Raw genomic sequence first — 16,221 nt, forward strand, 5'->3', positions numbered from 1 at the left:
ATGTATTGTATATTGTTGACACACAGTAGTTGCTACATATAATACCATATAAAAATAAAATAGATATTATTAACAGAAGTACACAAATCTTACTATGGGGATTTTTATACGCATATCTTTATCTACCCAGAGCATGTACACACTGTATCTGTGAAATGTATATATCGCCTTCTGGGTAACATATATGGCAATATCACTCTTGATATAGAGCAGTATATGTCATATTAAACTTCTGTATGGGTCTGTTTGTCTCTTTGAACATAGTGTTGGTGAGTTAAAGAAGAAGAAGAAGTATATTTAATAGCATGATAATCACTGGACGGTGAGGCTAATCTTTTCCTTTGTCTGTGTCATGGTTTGACTAGGCTGACGGTTTTGACTGAATTGTGTTTGGAGATAAAGGCCTCAGTGTGGACTGAAGGAAGCGCTGGATACAAAGAACAAAAAAATCAATTCAAGCCACAAAGATACAGCTTCCACTACGGCAAAGGCTTAGCTCATGAATATTCATTTGGTCTCGCTGATGTTGCCTCTTAATCTGCCTGAACATGATATTCATATTACTGATGCTGATATTCATATTAATCCAAGCCTTCACAATAGTATGACCCATAATTATGACCAACACTTACCAGCATCTACCTGCTTTTCAGTCAGTCCTGCTGGGTAAACCTCAAATTATGTCATTAATATTCATGAGCCAGGCCTTCATCATAGGGTCAATCTTGAATCATTTTGAATTGCATCAGATGGAGTGGAGTAAAGCATGCAAACACTCTGGAGCAGTGGAAACCTGTCCTGTGGAGCGACCAGTCCCCGTCTGATGGATGAGTCTGGGTTTGGAGAACATTACCTGCCGGACTGCATTGTGCCGACTGGAAAGTTTGCTGGAGGAGGGATAATGGATGGGACTGTTTTTCATGGGTTGAGCTCGGCTCCTTACTTCAGCATAACAGGTCATTTTAGACAATACTTTGCTTCCAACTTTGAACAGTTTAATGAAGGCCCTTTACTATTCCAGCTTGACTGTGCCCAGGTGAAAAAAAATATACTTGTACTTAAAAGTGCTCTATTTCCGTGCAATAATTTGTAAAAAATTATTTGTACTTCTTAGGTGAAACTTAAGATCATCTAAGTGTACCCAACTGTGCTATTTTGGGACACCATGAATATGAACTCAAATGCACTTTTAACACTATCTCTGTATTTAAAAAAATACTTAGTCACCACTTGTGGTAAACTTTAGTGTACTAGTGTATGAAAGATGGTTCAAACTACATTTAAAAAAGAAAAGGCTACAGAGATAGTGTTAAAAGTGCATTTGAGTTCATATTCATGGTGTCCCAAAATAGCACAGTTGAGTACACTTAGATGATGTTAAGTTTCTCCTAAGAAGTACTAAAGGATAATGTTTAGTATATTAAGTAGTGCGCACTTTATAATGGAAGTGCACCTTTTTTCATCTGGGTGCACAAAGCGAGGTCCATGAAGACATGGTTGGATGAGTTTGGGTTAGGGTTAATGTGAAAGTAGAACTTGATAGACTCTAAAGAACCCAACTGAACACCTCTGGGATGAACCTGAACAGAGATTATGAGCCTGGTCTTCTCCTCCAACATCAGTGCCTGACCTCACAAATACTCTACTGGACGAATAAGAAGAAAATCCCACAGAAACACTCCAAAATCTTGTGGAAAGCCTTCCCAGAAGAGTGGGAGCAGTTAAAACTGCAAAGGCAGGACCAACTCCATATTGATCTGTGTATTTATAAAGAGTCCCTGTTGGTGTCAGGTGTCCAAATACTTTTGGCCACATCTTATTTTGTGTTCCACTTAAAAAAAAAAATCAAGTTTGAAACTACACGAGAGTGAATGAATTATGTCTTAATATTCATATATGTGTAAAGACTTCATATTAAAATCATATAATATTACCGTTGTTTTTGGAAACGCTTTCTCGTGGAGCACCGCGTGTCCTCTCTGACTGTCCGTACCATGTGTGTCGTGTTGACACGGTAAGCTCTGTTTTTAACATGAAAGCTGATCCTGTAACGCACTTAATGGCAGGACTGTAAGATCAAGAGCTTCTTTACGTGATTATTATATTACATTATTTACACTCACGTACATTCTCTACATAACTTGCTGTCACAGAAACGATCTGTGACATCCGTGTGGTTTGTTTGGACATGATCAGCCGCCACGTGCTGTTCGCTAGAGGAGCACTAACGCGCCTGGCTCTTGTGATTAAAGCAGACCTGCCCTCAGAAGTGATCAAGTGTGGTCAGGTGAAGCTGCGTGTCAGATCTCAGTCATATGAGACACAGAGACAGCGTGCAGAAGAGCGCTCAAACATCATGGAGGAGCTCAACAACAACTCTGTGTCCACACAACAACAACAACACATCACTACACAACAGAAGAACACTACCAAGGGTGAGACATGCACACTACTGCACACGTGTCCTGTGCTTTACCTCAAGATTTGACTAAATGAACAGATGCCAAATCATTTGATTTTACTAAGACTATCTAACTACATACAGTGGTGACAAATAGTATTTTGACACTATAAATCAGTTTTATTAATTTCAGAGGTGTTTTGGTGATTTTTAGTGGCGGTATAAAGTCAGGTCTTATAGATTGAGTCTTAGACTGGAGGGAACGCAATGCTGAATGCAAATAATAAATGCAACCATATTAGCATGGATATGGTAGCAAAAACAATAGACAAATCATATTTTTAGTCTGCAGGAGTCTGCAGGCTCCACCAGAAATCACATACGAGATAAGTTTACTGAAAAACGAAATGCCTTGTTTTTTCAGTAAGCTTTCATCTGGCATATGATTTTTGGTGGAGCGTGCAGACTTTTCCCCCCCAAGTATTTTACTTTTTGGGAAACTTTCACTCAACTCTAGGAAATCAAGCATGCAATAATGTTCTGCATCATCCGGCCTCAGTACTACATTATTTGATGTATTTGGTTTGGGTTTGATGTGCAATGTAAAACCTGCAGCATGCAAACATCTATGAGTCTGAAGGTCATTTATCACAACGCACCGGCAGTGTTACGCTTCTGTCCTTATTTGCTCTCTTTCTTTTCTTTGTAGCAATCAAGAAGGTCAAAAAAGCAAAGAAAGAGCCAAAGAAAGTGTCAGGCAAGAAGAAGAAGCAGAAGGAGGCAGAAAGCGCCTGCAGCCTGATGACCGAGCTCCCCTTCACGAACACAGAGGTCTGGAAGGAGCTGGGCTGTGAGTGCACACTTGCTCCTAGAACAACAACAGAGCTCACTTACCTTTTAAAGCGGCGGTGTGAAGCGGCTCCTGTCGGCTCGTCTCATCTTCCGGGCGGAGGAATCATTGTATGAAGCGGCACTGAGCTGAGGGACGATGTTTGCTTGGCAAGCGATGCGTGGATCGTCCTAGTACCGCAGCTGCTCTTGCATTCAAATGCCCCAGCTGGCTACATGCTATGAATAAAACATTTGTTGGGTGCTTTGGCGTTTCCTCTGTGCGGCGGAGTTCAGAAATGAACTCAATGGCGCTCACATTCTTAGATTTACAGTCTGACTAGTGAACATGCTCCTGTTTCTGATGCTAATGTTTTCACTACAAATGAAAATGTCAGCATCGGTGTTCAGATGAACAGCTGAATAGCAGCATAATTGTGAGTGAACTGAACCCGATAATCATGTTCTCCAGCATGACTTGAGATTTTGACAATGGAGCCTTTTTACAGACTGTGACACGTTTCCACAGTTATTAAATCTAGCAGTGTATTTTTTTGTGTTAAATAACCATTTTTTGAACATGAATTCATGACAACATACTTTTTATATTACGTTGGCATTAAATGACAGAAAACTAGTCAGTGTTTCTAATGCAACGGCTGAGGAAGTCACAGCACATTTGACATGTTTTACATCATCTGAAAGCTGAATAAATATGCTTTCCATTGATGTATGGTTTCTTATCATTTGAAACTATTTGAAAATCTGGAATCTGAGGGAGCAAAAAAATCTAAATATTGAGAAAATCTCCTTTAAAGTTGTTCAAATGAAGTTCTTAGCAATGCATATTACTAATCAAAAATGAAGTTTTGATATATTTACAAAATATCTTCATGGAACATGATCTTAATATCCTAATGATTTTTGGCATAAAAGAAAAATGTATAATTTTGACCCATACAGTGTCAAATATACCTGTGTTACTGATGACTGCTTGTGTGCTGCAGGGACACATATTTTTCTCCTCTGACAAATGTTTTCCCTCTTTTGGAAAGTCATAGAAACACTATCACGCATTTATTCGTTTGCTAATGCAGCAAATTGAAATGCAAACAGTAGTGTAGTTTACCAACTCACGTGACAAGAGTCCATCAAATTAGTCACCTAGAAATAATGCACAATTCTGTTTCGTTTTATACTATTTCTTTTAATGTGCGGTGTGAATGCTGCTGGACGCTGCTTCATTACTCTGATGGCTGAATGCTTGTTTGTGTTTCAGTCTCCAGCGCAGAATCGAGCACAAAGAAGAAGCGTAAGAGAGGAGACAGCAGTCGAGTGGAGGGGGAGGAAGATGGAGATAAGAAGAAGAAGGAGATTGCTCGCCCAAACTACTTTGTCTCTGTGCCAATCACAAACCCTGAGGTACGAGTCAAGCTCATAGGGGTGTGCCATACTGACAATAAATAATATCTCTATGTTTTCTGGGAGTTTATCGATACAGATAATTAGATAATTGTTTTTGTGCTGGCATCTTGGCTGGTGTAGGCCTGTCTTGGACAGCTAACTCATTCTTTTCATATTCTGTGAACGGTGCTCAGTTCACAGCGGTGACAGAAATACCAAGCAGTGTTTACTCCCTTGAATTGATTTCCTGGGGTGTTTTGACCTTCATAAGGACAGTTTTCTCTAGTCTTATTAGAGGCATGCATCATCTTTTATGTCAAGTTCTTACATATAATCAATAAATTGAGTTATAATAAGACACTATAAGCTGTTACCAATGGGATGAAATCAGTCTAAACAAGCTTTGCACTGCAGAAAGAGGCACACAAGCTACATCTGAAGTGGTGTTTAGATCTGTTTACAATTGCATAAAGAATGCTATGTGATTAATGTTTTAAAAATAGTCTTTTGAATATTGAAACATGGAGCTGGTGAGCCCCTCAGAATGGAATGCAGTGAATGAATCATTGAATCGTTGATTCGTTTAAAACACCGATTCATTCTGTGAGACACTCAACGGTTCTGCTGTGGCTTTGTGTGGAACCGTTTTCATTGGGGAAATAGAATTTAATGCGAGCAGCTATTGGTATCCAGTGCAGATTGATGAACAGAGATAAGACGTACGTTCTTTTCGGCTCATTAAAGATTAATTGCTATATATACTACTCTAGATTAATAGAGTAGGTTGTGACAGCTTCATGCACAGCAGAGATAATCAAATCCAAAAGTGTCACTTGGCTTCCTTAAGAAGAAAAGAGATGTGAAGTTTTCTCCTCCTTTTGAAAAGTGGCTTGTTTCAGTACTGGATTGCGTCATGAGCCGTGAGTGTGTTTCTGTGTGTTTCAGATCAAGCAGGCGGTGGAGGAGGTGCAGAAGCTGCTGCTGGAGAAGGACTCTCGTCTGTCCCGAGCACTGATACCTGTGGGCACGCTACACATCACTCTACTGGTGACTCACCTGAGCACTCAGGAGCAGCTGGATCTGTGAGAACACACACACACACACTCAGTGACCGCTGCAGAGATCTTGCCACATGTATTTCGCTTTCATGTGAATCACCCTAAGCTGGTGTTATACATGTTGTGTGTGCAGCAGGTTTGGAAGTTGCCCCCAAATTCAAGAAAAGGTGTCAAAATATGCCCAATTAAGTTAGATCTATTACAGCCGTCACAAACGTGTTGTTTGCGACATTACATTTACAGCAGATCTGCTCACGTTGAATCAGATTCCTTGTTACACGTGGTTTGCAGTGTTGCGCATTATAATTGATCGCACACGTTAATTTAATCCTAGTTTTAGTTAGTTTTATTTGTCATGCCACTGAAATGATAAGCAATGTGAAGCCTTTGTTTTCTAATCCGTAAAAAGCCATATACAAATTCAGGAGTGGTTCTTAGCTTGATTTGTCTGTAGCCAGAATCTCATGTGCTTTTCCCCACAAAACCTACTATTAATCATTATTACAATATCAAGAGCAATAATGGACAATCATGATACTGCAGCTTCACACTCCATTTAGTTGCTGTTTTGCAGAAACAGTGGCTTATCATTGTGATCGATTGAAGTTTTTAACAGAAACATTTAATAGTGTAATGATAAAAATTGCCCTTACAAGGTTAAAAGAATCAAGTCCAGGGGCAAATATTGGTTAATTTCAGCTTGAGTCACTTCAATGTTGATACAGTTAAGTTCAGTAAAAGAAAGTTTATAATAGTAGTATTATTATAATAGTAATATTTTTACTCTCTTTTGTGTGGTCAGTCTTTGTTCTGGAATTATGTTTTTAAAGGCCAAGAACGCACACTGATCTGCATTCATCTCACACACCACAGCAGTAATTAAGACATGCCTTCGCTCTCATTATCTGTGATTAAATGGAAGAGGAAGAGTGACGGCAGAAGCATGCAGGACCTGACTGTCAGGATGTTTGTGGTGTTTGTGTGCGCAGCGCTGCGTCTACATTATCAGAGCTGGAGTCGCCTCTGAACGCACTGCTGAGGGGCCGGAGGCTGACCCTGCCCTTCTGTGGAATCGGACACTTTAAACAGGAAGTGGCTTTCGTTCAAATCGCAGACGGAGAGCATCTGACCACGCTCGCGCTCATGGCAGGTACACCACTCTGCATGCGGTCATCAGTACACTGTGTTCGTGCTTCAGACTGATAGCCCCGACCCAATCTCACAACATTGCTCGAGGAAAAAAATCACAGTTGTAGTTTAGAATTTATAGCTAACTATTTATGCAATATTATGGCTGATGATGCAGATATACGTACAAATATCTAATGCATGTAATACAGTTCAACTGGATAGTTAATTCAAAAATGATCATTCTGTCATCCTTTACTCACCTTCATGTCATTCCAGAACTTTAGTGGAACACAAAATGTCTGTTTTTTGTCCTAACAGTGAATGCTACTAGAGTTTAAAACTGTTTGATTATCAGCTTTCTTCAAAATATCTTCTTTTGTGAAGAATGAAAATTCAGATGCATTGATTTAATATTTGATTATGGTTACAGTAATATTGCATTACACATTGGGGTATTTGTGTAAACACCCCAAACCAAATGTCGTGTGACTGTCCTGTTGTCCATGTTTGCAAGGCATCATGGTCAAACCCTGTGAATAATGTTAAATGCATCTTCATAATGATTCATCATGACTTTATACGCAGCTGCATATGAAGTCATTAATGTCACCAAAAGTGGTTCCCCTATGATTATGAGCCAATGAACCACTTTTAGTGCTATATAGCACCATTTATTTTTGGAGTGTATTTTATAATTGAAATGTAAAAATAATGCCTTACTTTACTAGTTACTTGAAAAAGTATTCTGAGTACGTAACACGCGTTATTTGTAATGTGTTACCCCCAACACTGGCTGTGAATGTGTTTGATTGTTACAGCTGTCTGCAGCTTTCATAACATATTCAGCATTTACCAACATAAATCAAATGAATCAAACTGAATTTAGATTTCCAGTATCGCAGTGCTTCCAGTATTGGCTTAATCAGATTGATATGACCGTAAGAGAAACAAACACTGGCTGATAATTACATGAGCACAGTATTTTGGATGCTTCCTGAAAACCCCAGTGAAGTGTGTTGAAGATTCAGATGCAGACAGATCCTGAGAGCTCGGCTGCTAACGGTCTCTCTCTCACTGTATTGATCATGGTCTTGTCTTACATTGAGGACAGTGGAGTAGTCTCGGGTCTGGCCGCGGAGGCTGTAAATAGACTATCCCAGGATGCATCTGTCTCTCTGAGGCTGAGTGTTGTTTCTCTCCACCCAGAGAGCATCAGGAAGGCGTTTGAGGAGCGAGGCATCGCGTCTGGAGATGACAAAGCATTCAAACCTCATCTGACGTTCCTCAAACTCTCTCGAGCACCTAAACTACGCAAGCAGGTGAGGAGGACTCCTGTGTGTGTGTGTGTGTGTGTGCGCTGAAGAAGGAGGTTGTGTTTGATTGATCTAATCATAAGCAAATACTACAGAGTTTTTCAGTTGCATTATGGAAATTAAGTTTAAGTTTGACATCTTACTCTTTCCTTTTCACATAAACAAAGTTCAGTTTCTTCTGAATGAGAACCAAAGCATTAAAGCTGTTTTTACCACAATATAACAGTTATTTATTTATTTGTGATAGTCAAATAATATGGTCTATCTGTAGATAAATAGACTGAATAAGTTTGTCATGTTTTTCATTATCATTTTAATTTTGAAAGCTTTTGATTAAATACACTATCGTTGGTAAACACTGATCAAAAGTGACAGTGAATGCATTTACAAAATATTTCTATTTCAAATAAATGCTGTTCTTTTGAACTTTCTATTCATCCAAGAATCCTGAAAAAAACCCATCATGATTTTTAACAAAAATATTGTGTTTTCAACATTGATAATAATCAGAAATGTTTGTTGATCAGTAAATCAGTATATTATAATGATTTCTGAAGATCATGTGACACTGAAGACTGGAGTAATGATGCTGAAAATACAGCTGCAGATCACAGAAATAAATGACAGTTTAATAGATATTCACATAGAAAACAGCTATTTGAAGTTGTAATAATAATTCACTGTCAGGTGTTGATGTTGATTCTGTCTGTTCAGACAGTGAGGGTTGAGACCTGACGCCAGATCTTCTCATCAGTCCACCACAATCAAATCAAACACGCATTACACAGCGTTAACCTTCCCACAATCCACCGGACACTTTAAAGAGTCTCCTCAATCAACCTCATGTGCTTCCACTTTCTATCAAACAGGAGATGTTTAACCAAATGTTCACGCTGCTCTTCTCCATTAGAATGAAAGAGACTGCGGCTGGAAAGAGGGACTGAAACTCTGTTTGTTTATGAAGAAAGGTGGTGGTGTGTCAGAGTGTGTGTGTGTCTGTGTGCACATGTTTTTGTGACAAATGAGGACACAAATTTGTATAATGACACAGGTATTACAAGGAGAAGGTGACTTATGAGGACATTGCCCCATGTCCCCACTTTTCAAAACGCTTATAAATCATTTTTTGGGGGGAAAGTAGAAATGCACAGTTTCCTGTGAGGGCAAATACAGTTTGTACAGTTTAAAAACCATTACGCCTATAGGCCACATTGGAGGGTTTTCGAGCATGAACCGCCTTTTTAAGCTCATGCCACAGCATCTCAATAGGATTCAGGTCAGGACTTTGACTAGGCCACTCCAAAGTCTTCATTTTGTTTTTCTTCAGCCATTCAGAGGTGGATTTGCCGGTGTGTTTTGGATCATTGTCCTGCTGCAGAACCCAAGTTCGCTTCAGCTTGAGGTCACGAACAGATGGCCGGACATTGTCCTTCAGGATTTTTTGGTAGACAGCTGAATTCATGTTTCATTTATCACAGCAAGTCTTCCAGATCCTGAAGCAGCAAAACAGCCCCAGACCATCACACTACCACCACCATATTTTACTGTTGGTATGATGTTCTTTTTCTGAAATGCTGTGTTACTTTTACGGCAGATGTAATGGGACACACACCTTCCAAAAAGTTCAACTTTTGTCTCGTCAGTCCACAGAGTATTTTCCCAAAAGTCTTGGGGATCATCAAGATGTTTTCTGGCAAAACTGAGACGAGCTTTATGTTCTTTTTGCTCAGCAGTGGTTTTCGTCTTGGATCTCTGTCATGCAGGCCATTTTTGCCCCGTCTCTTTCTTATGCTGGAGTCATGAACACTGACCTTAACTGAGGCAAGTGAGGCCTGCAGTTCTTTAGATGTTGTTGTGTGGTCTTTTGTGACCTCTTGGATGAGTCGTCGCTGCGCTCTTGGGGTAATTTTGGTCGGCCGGCCACTCCTGGGAAGGTTCACCACTGTTCCATGTTTTCTCCATTTGTGGATAACGGCTCTCACTGTGGTTCGCTGGAGTCCCAAAGCTTTAGAAATGGCTTTATAACCTTTTCCAGACTGATAGATCTCAATTACTTACTTTCTCATTTGTTCCTGAATTTCTTTGGATCTCAACATGATGTGTAGCTTTTGAGGATCTTTTGGTCTACTTCACTTTGTCAGGCAGGTCCTATTGAAGTGATTTCTTGATTGCGAACAGGTGTGGCAGTAATCAGGCCTAAAGTGTGGCCAAATGTTTTTCACACCACTGTATATAAATGAATTAGCCAAAGAATTAAACAATTGGACTGCCCCCGGCCCAACCCTAACTGAATCAGAAATCAAATGTCTCCTCTTTGCAGATGATTTAGTCATTCTGTCAAAAACAAAAGAGGGACTACAACAGCTCCTCGACATCATGTCAAACATGGGAAATAAATACACTTTCTGAGCAGGAAACCTGGTCCTCCAACACACCCATGAATACATCTATCTGGGACTAAAAATCAGCTCAACAGGAAACTTCAATCTGGCTGTGAATGCACTGAAAGCAAAGGCACTGAGAGTCTTCTACATGATCAAAAATACAATTCAGTATCAAATTCCAATTAAAACCTGGCTAAAAATTCTAAAAGCAATAATCTAACCAATTGCACTGTATGGAAAGATGCTACTAAAATACAAAAGAAGATGGAGCTGTATCTACACCTGAAAAGAGACTACAAACCAGCAGAATACCTGAGCTGTGTAAAAGATCACAAATGAAGAAAGACACTAACGAAGTACAGACTGAGTGATCACTGTCTGGCTATAGAGAGAGGACGGCATGAGAACAGAGACTGTGTTCACTGTGCTCGCAGAAAGAGCTGGAAACAGAGGACTATTTCTTACTGCACTGTGATTACTGTCACAACATCAGATCTGCATATTTCAACAAATTACAACTAATTAAACCAAATTTTATGGCATTATCAAATGCAGAAATATTAAGTCAAATTTTAGGGGAAAATCCCAAAATGATAACAGCAGCAAGATGTTTCAGCCTGTCACACATTAAGACTATCAGCCAGTGGACAAAACTGAAGATCATTTCTTACATGTTGTACAAAGGTGTTTTTTTTTTTTTTTTTTTTTGTAAAGCAATGTCTTAGATATGTTTCTTGTTTGTGGAAAAAAAGAAAGAATGCATGTACTTAATTATTTTACAGATCTGTTCTGTTTTATGTATTATATAATCGTTTGTTCCTTATTCATGTAATGGACAATGCTTTGGCAATACTGTGCAAGTCATGCCAATAAAGCTCATTTGAATTTGAGAGCTTGTGTGTGTGTGTGTGTGTGTGTGTGTGTATGAGTGTGTGTGTGTGTGTGTGTGTGTGTGTGTGTATCTGTCTATGTGTCTGTCAGTGTGTGTGTGAGCGTGAACGTGTGTGTGTGTGTGTGTGAGAGAGAGAGAGCGAGAGTGTGTGTGTGTGTATGAGTGTGTATCTGTCTCTGTGTCTGTCAGTGTGTGTGTGTGTGTGTGTATCTGTCTCTGTGTCTGTCAGTGTGTGTGTGTGTGAGAGAGAGAGAGCGAGAGTGTGTGTGTGTGTGTGTGTGTGTGTGAGTGTGTATCTGTCTCTGTGTCTGTCAGTGTGTGTGTGTGTGTGTGTGTATGTGTATGAGTGTGTAAAGTAAAAATGCAGAAATCTTCCTGTAAGGGGTAGGTTTAGGTGTAGGGTGATAGATACAGTTTGTACAGTATAAAAACCATTACACCTATGGAGAGTCCCTACAATTCACCAAAACAAACGTGTGTGTAGTGTGTATGTGACAGACAGACAGTACAGCGTGAGGGTGCTTCTTCTTCATGTGGAGGACACAGATAGGAGGCGCGTCTATAATCTTCCCGCAGGACACGCTTCCTGCTGAGGTTATCAGCCACGACAGACGCTTCCACCCCTACTGTACTCTCTCTTCCCTCGCCAGTCCTTCTGTTTGCTCTAGATTACTGTGTGACGTGTGCATGTGTCTTCGCAGGGCGTTAAGAAGCTGGATCCGGCGCTGTTCTCCGAGTTTAAGGGCCGTGTGTTTGGAGACGAATGCGTGTGTAGAGTGGACCTGTGCTCCATGCTGAAGAAAAAGAGCGCAGATGGATACTACCACCGCGAGAAGAGCGTCAGCTTCAGTGAGTAACCCATCAGCATGCTCTCACAGATAGTTCGCACTGTGCATCAGTAATGTGTGAACCAGTGCTTCTGGACTGACCGGTCACGGACGTGACTGAGTGAAAGAGGAGAAACACTGCTGATATACAGTATTCACCTGTGTTTGATCACGTCTGCTCTTCTCCACACTTCAGTTCTCGTGTTTGCTCTGGATCCTGAAGTAAAGTCAGTTCAGAAGCACTGCTGTAGAGCACATCTAGGTTTCTGCTTATGTAATTTGGGCTCAGGTTTGCAGGTCATTTGCAGACGCTTTCATTTCATAGTTCTGTGAAATATACCTCAGTACTGAATAAGTATTTTTTAAGACGAGACACTGCAGGCAAAACCATTGTTTTGTTGTCGTTGTTGTTTTTTGAGATGTTTGTCTATTTTGCTTCCATAATGTGTGTTTTTTGGGCTAGTGCAAATAAAACATCCAAAATACACATTTAAGTGTTTATTATTTATTGCACTTTATTTGTCTGTAGATTTCAATGCATTTTTTAAAGGCGGTGAGTGAGTTTTTTTCTGGCTCAGCTACAGCCTGGGATTAAACCTGGTTAAATATTTCTGTATAAACCTGAAAATGTGCATCTGCCCCCATCCAACCTGACAGAGCTTGAGAGGTGAAGAGGTGAGGAGACAAATGGCAGATAATTGCCGAATGCTGATGAGCAGAGCTTGTCGTATCAAACCTAAAAAACTTGAAGATGTAAAGGTGCTTCAGCTAAATATTCAGTTAAGGGTATGAATACTTATGCAATGTACTTATTCCAGTTTTTTTATTTTTAATAAATTTACGAAGTTGTGAAACTTCTGTTTTTGCTGTCAATATGGTGTATGGAGTGTAGATTGATGTGGAAAAAAGTAATTTAAAGCAGTTTAACATAAGGCAGCAACGTAACAAAATGTGAAGAAAAAAAAAAAAAAAAAAAAAAAAAATGAAGGGGTGTGAATACTTTTGCAAGGCACTGTATAAATGTACTGTGCGAAAGTCTTAGGCACTAGTATTTTCAGCAGCTAAAAAATGTTAAGTCAGTTATTTCTATCTTTTGCTGTAGTGTGTCAGTAGGAAATATCAGTTTACATTTCCAAACATTATTTTTCCATTAATTGTAATAATCCAGTGAGATTTTTGTCTGACAGCAGCCAGTGCTCCACACAGAGATCTGATCTGATCATCATCAGTCTGTCTGGAATAACATGAAGAAACAGAACAAACTGAGACAGACTAAATCCAGAAGAACTGTCTCCAAGACGCATCAAGAAACCTCCTGCAAAGTTAAATGCTGTAAAGTGAGAATGCCTTCAAAAATAGTGTTATAAATAGATTTTATTTCTCAATTAACTTCTATTAACTAGGTCTGACCATACTTTGCATTTAAAACTTTTTTCCTTGCTACAGTTGCACGTAGTTTTTCATGTAGCTTTGCAGGACGGTCTTGTAATAATAATAAATGGCGTTGGTTTGCAAATGAAATTGATGGAGGGAGGGCTGATGTAACACTAATCCATCATGTTCCTGTTATTTTAAAGGGTTCATCGGATGCTACATGCACTTTTACAAGTTGTTTGAATTGAAATGTGTGTTGGCAGTGTGTGTTCACAACCACCCTATAATGATAAAGATCCACCCAATGTTTTTTTTATCTCGTTAAATCATTTCCCCTTTCTCACATCGAGCCGTTCGAGATGCCTGTAAGTGTGACGTCACACAGGCACAAGACCCTCCCACGGCTGTTGATTGACAGTAGCGTTTAACCTTAGACCCGCCCTGAGTGAGCTGTGAACAGTCCAACGCCAGAGCAGGTGTAGACCAGAATGTCTCTGATTAAGTGATTGAGGTGTTTTGTTGTTGGATGTAATAATGAACACAGCAGTCGTCACTTACTCCTGACATCTGAGCTGCTGAAGACGCAGAGGATTAGTTTGTTTTTGAAGGGAATGCACCCCAATCTACCTAAATGCGTCTATGTTCGCGCGAATCATTCGTGATCCAGCTTCATCTACAGAACTAAAGTCAACAGTCTCACGAGAACAGCTTGTCAATCCACGGAAGAGAGGGGCGGGGTCAGCAGAGCTCATTAGCATTTAAAGGAACATAGACTGAAGCGGCTTGTTGAAAACAGGGTAAAAAGGGTGTTGTTTTACACTACCACTGAGAAATTTTTATCAAAGTATGTAATAGACTTTTTTTATTTATTTATTTATTTACCAGGAAGGTCCCATTGAGATACAATATCTCTTCTACCAGGGAGCCCTGGTCAAGATAGGCAGCAAAGGACACAATTACAAAGAAACAGACATCACCACACAATGGATAAATGTAAAACATCATTTTCTAGAAAAAAACAATGCAAATCCTAGTCAGTTATTAAAACATGTACACTATTCTATATAAACAGACTTGAAAATATTTTTAAACGTATCAAGAGATGGTACAGATTCTATGTAACATAGCTTGAAACTCATTCCACACATACGGAGCATAATTAGAAAAAGCAGAACGACCTATCTCTGTATGAAAAAACGGCATCTTAAGTAAAAGTTTATCTGTTGCTCTGGTGTTATTAATATTTGTGCAATATGTCAGCAACCTACATATATACTGTGGTAATTTACCCACATGTTTTTTTTCTCCTTAAGCACAAGGAAGTCCAGTTTGTCATTTCAAATCAATTACAGTGATGTGTACGGACACTTGTACCAGTGACAAATCGTAAAGCAGCATGATAAACTACATCCAGTTTTTCCAAAACATTCTCAGGTGCATGCATATAAATGATATCACCATAATCCAATACTGATAGAAGAGTACTTTCTACTAAACGTTTTCGAGCATCAAAGGAGAAACACTTTTTTTTAACGAAAATAAAAATCTAGCATCACTAGCTTTTCATTAAGACCCTAAAGAATCATACCAACTTGGGCATCCGATGACCCCTTTATAACATCTATCCAGTAACACTACTAATTACTAGTACTATAGAAATAATCCGAAAATATTTGCAAACACCGCTGAACAGATGTCCCCGATCACGCGGGCCCCTATGGGGCGTGGCTACTGTACCAGGCGGAGCCAGAAGCCCCTTTCACACATATAGACTTTACTGGAAAATTACCGGTTAATTGCCGTAAAGAGAATTCTTGAATTCGTTCCAGCAATTTACTGGTTTGAGAAGTTGTTACATTAGCAGTAAATTGCTGGAATGATGCTGTGTGTGAACGCAGAATGAAGATTACCGGTATGAGCATGAATGAGTTCAGAACACACTGACGTAAGACGTACTCTGGGCTGATCCAGAACCAAGGAAATTCAAATTCAGTGGCTCTGGGCTAATCGTGACATTCTGACGCAGATGATGGATTTACTCCACGCTGTCTAGTTTGGTTTGAAGTCCAATTCGCATACTATCTGTCCTAAATAGTATTCGAAAATAGAATTACTATTTCCCAAATTGTTGAAAAGAGTATGCCAAAGATTCCTGGATGGTTTACTACTTCCGGTTAGAATTCAAAGTGCAGATCAATGCATACTTTAACGGCTAATATTGCCCACAACACATTGCGCGGTGGATGAGGATTCGTTTAGAACTACAAACACGCATAAAAAGTGTTAAAAAACTACAAACATGGCCCATATGCGAGACCAACGGACAGGGGTTTGAGTGATAAATAATCAATGTCCAACCTGATGAAAAAATATTTAATTAATGTTATCCATGTTATATTTCACCTACAACATTGTGAACTTTTATAATTATACGTTTCGTCATTAACTTTTAAATGCTTATTTTTAAGTTAAATTTTAAGTGTTCTCGGATTGAAAGACCTTTCATTTCTCTCCAATACGGTAGGAAATCAAATTAAACGACAAGTGGATGATGTTAACTGTGACAAGATGATTGACAGGGCAGTTTAAACAGTTACAGGATGCACGTA

The 16,221-nt window shown here is 39.4% G+C and overlaps 1 protein-coding gene across 8 annotated transcripts in view; it reads left to right on the forward strand.

Moving 5' to 3' along the window:
- The first annotated feature begins 1,981 nt into the window (after positions 1 to 1,981).
- Positions 1,982 to 16,221, forward strand: part of akap7 (A-kinase anchoring protein 7) — a 41,984-nt gene continuing 27,744 nt past the window's right edge. For 3 of the 8 annotated variants that reach the window (XM_079434133.1, XM_079434131.1, XM_079434129.1), the window contains exons 1-7: positions 1,986 to 2,435; positions 3,111 to 3,251; positions 4,509 to 4,651; positions 5,579 to 5,715; positions 6,681 to 6,841; positions 8,029 to 8,141; positions 12,113 to 12,260. In XM_079434133.1, the coding sequence (XP_079290259.1) occupies positions 2,189 to 2,435; positions 3,111 to 3,251; positions 4,509 to 4,651; positions 5,579 to 5,715; positions 6,681 to 6,841; positions 8,029 to 8,141; positions 12,113 to 12,260 (1,090 nt within the window). In that variant the 5' untranslated portion in view covers positions 1,986 to 2,188. Of the gene's footprint in view, positions 2,436 to 3,110; positions 3,252 to 4,508; positions 4,652 to 5,578; positions 5,716 to 6,680; positions 6,842 to 8,028; positions 8,142 to 12,112; positions 12,261 to 16,221 lie in introns of all 8 variants that reach the window. The other 5 variants (XM_079434130.1, XM_079434134.1, XM_079434132.1 and 2 more) reach the window with 4 other exon arrangements.

This window comes from Barbus barbus (assembly GCF_936440315.1).
Source record: "Barbus barbus genome assembly, chromosome: 14".
Taxonomy (NCBI): domain Eukaryota; kingdom Metazoa; phylum Chordata; class Actinopteri; order Cypriniformes; family Cyprinidae; genus Barbus; species Barbus barbus.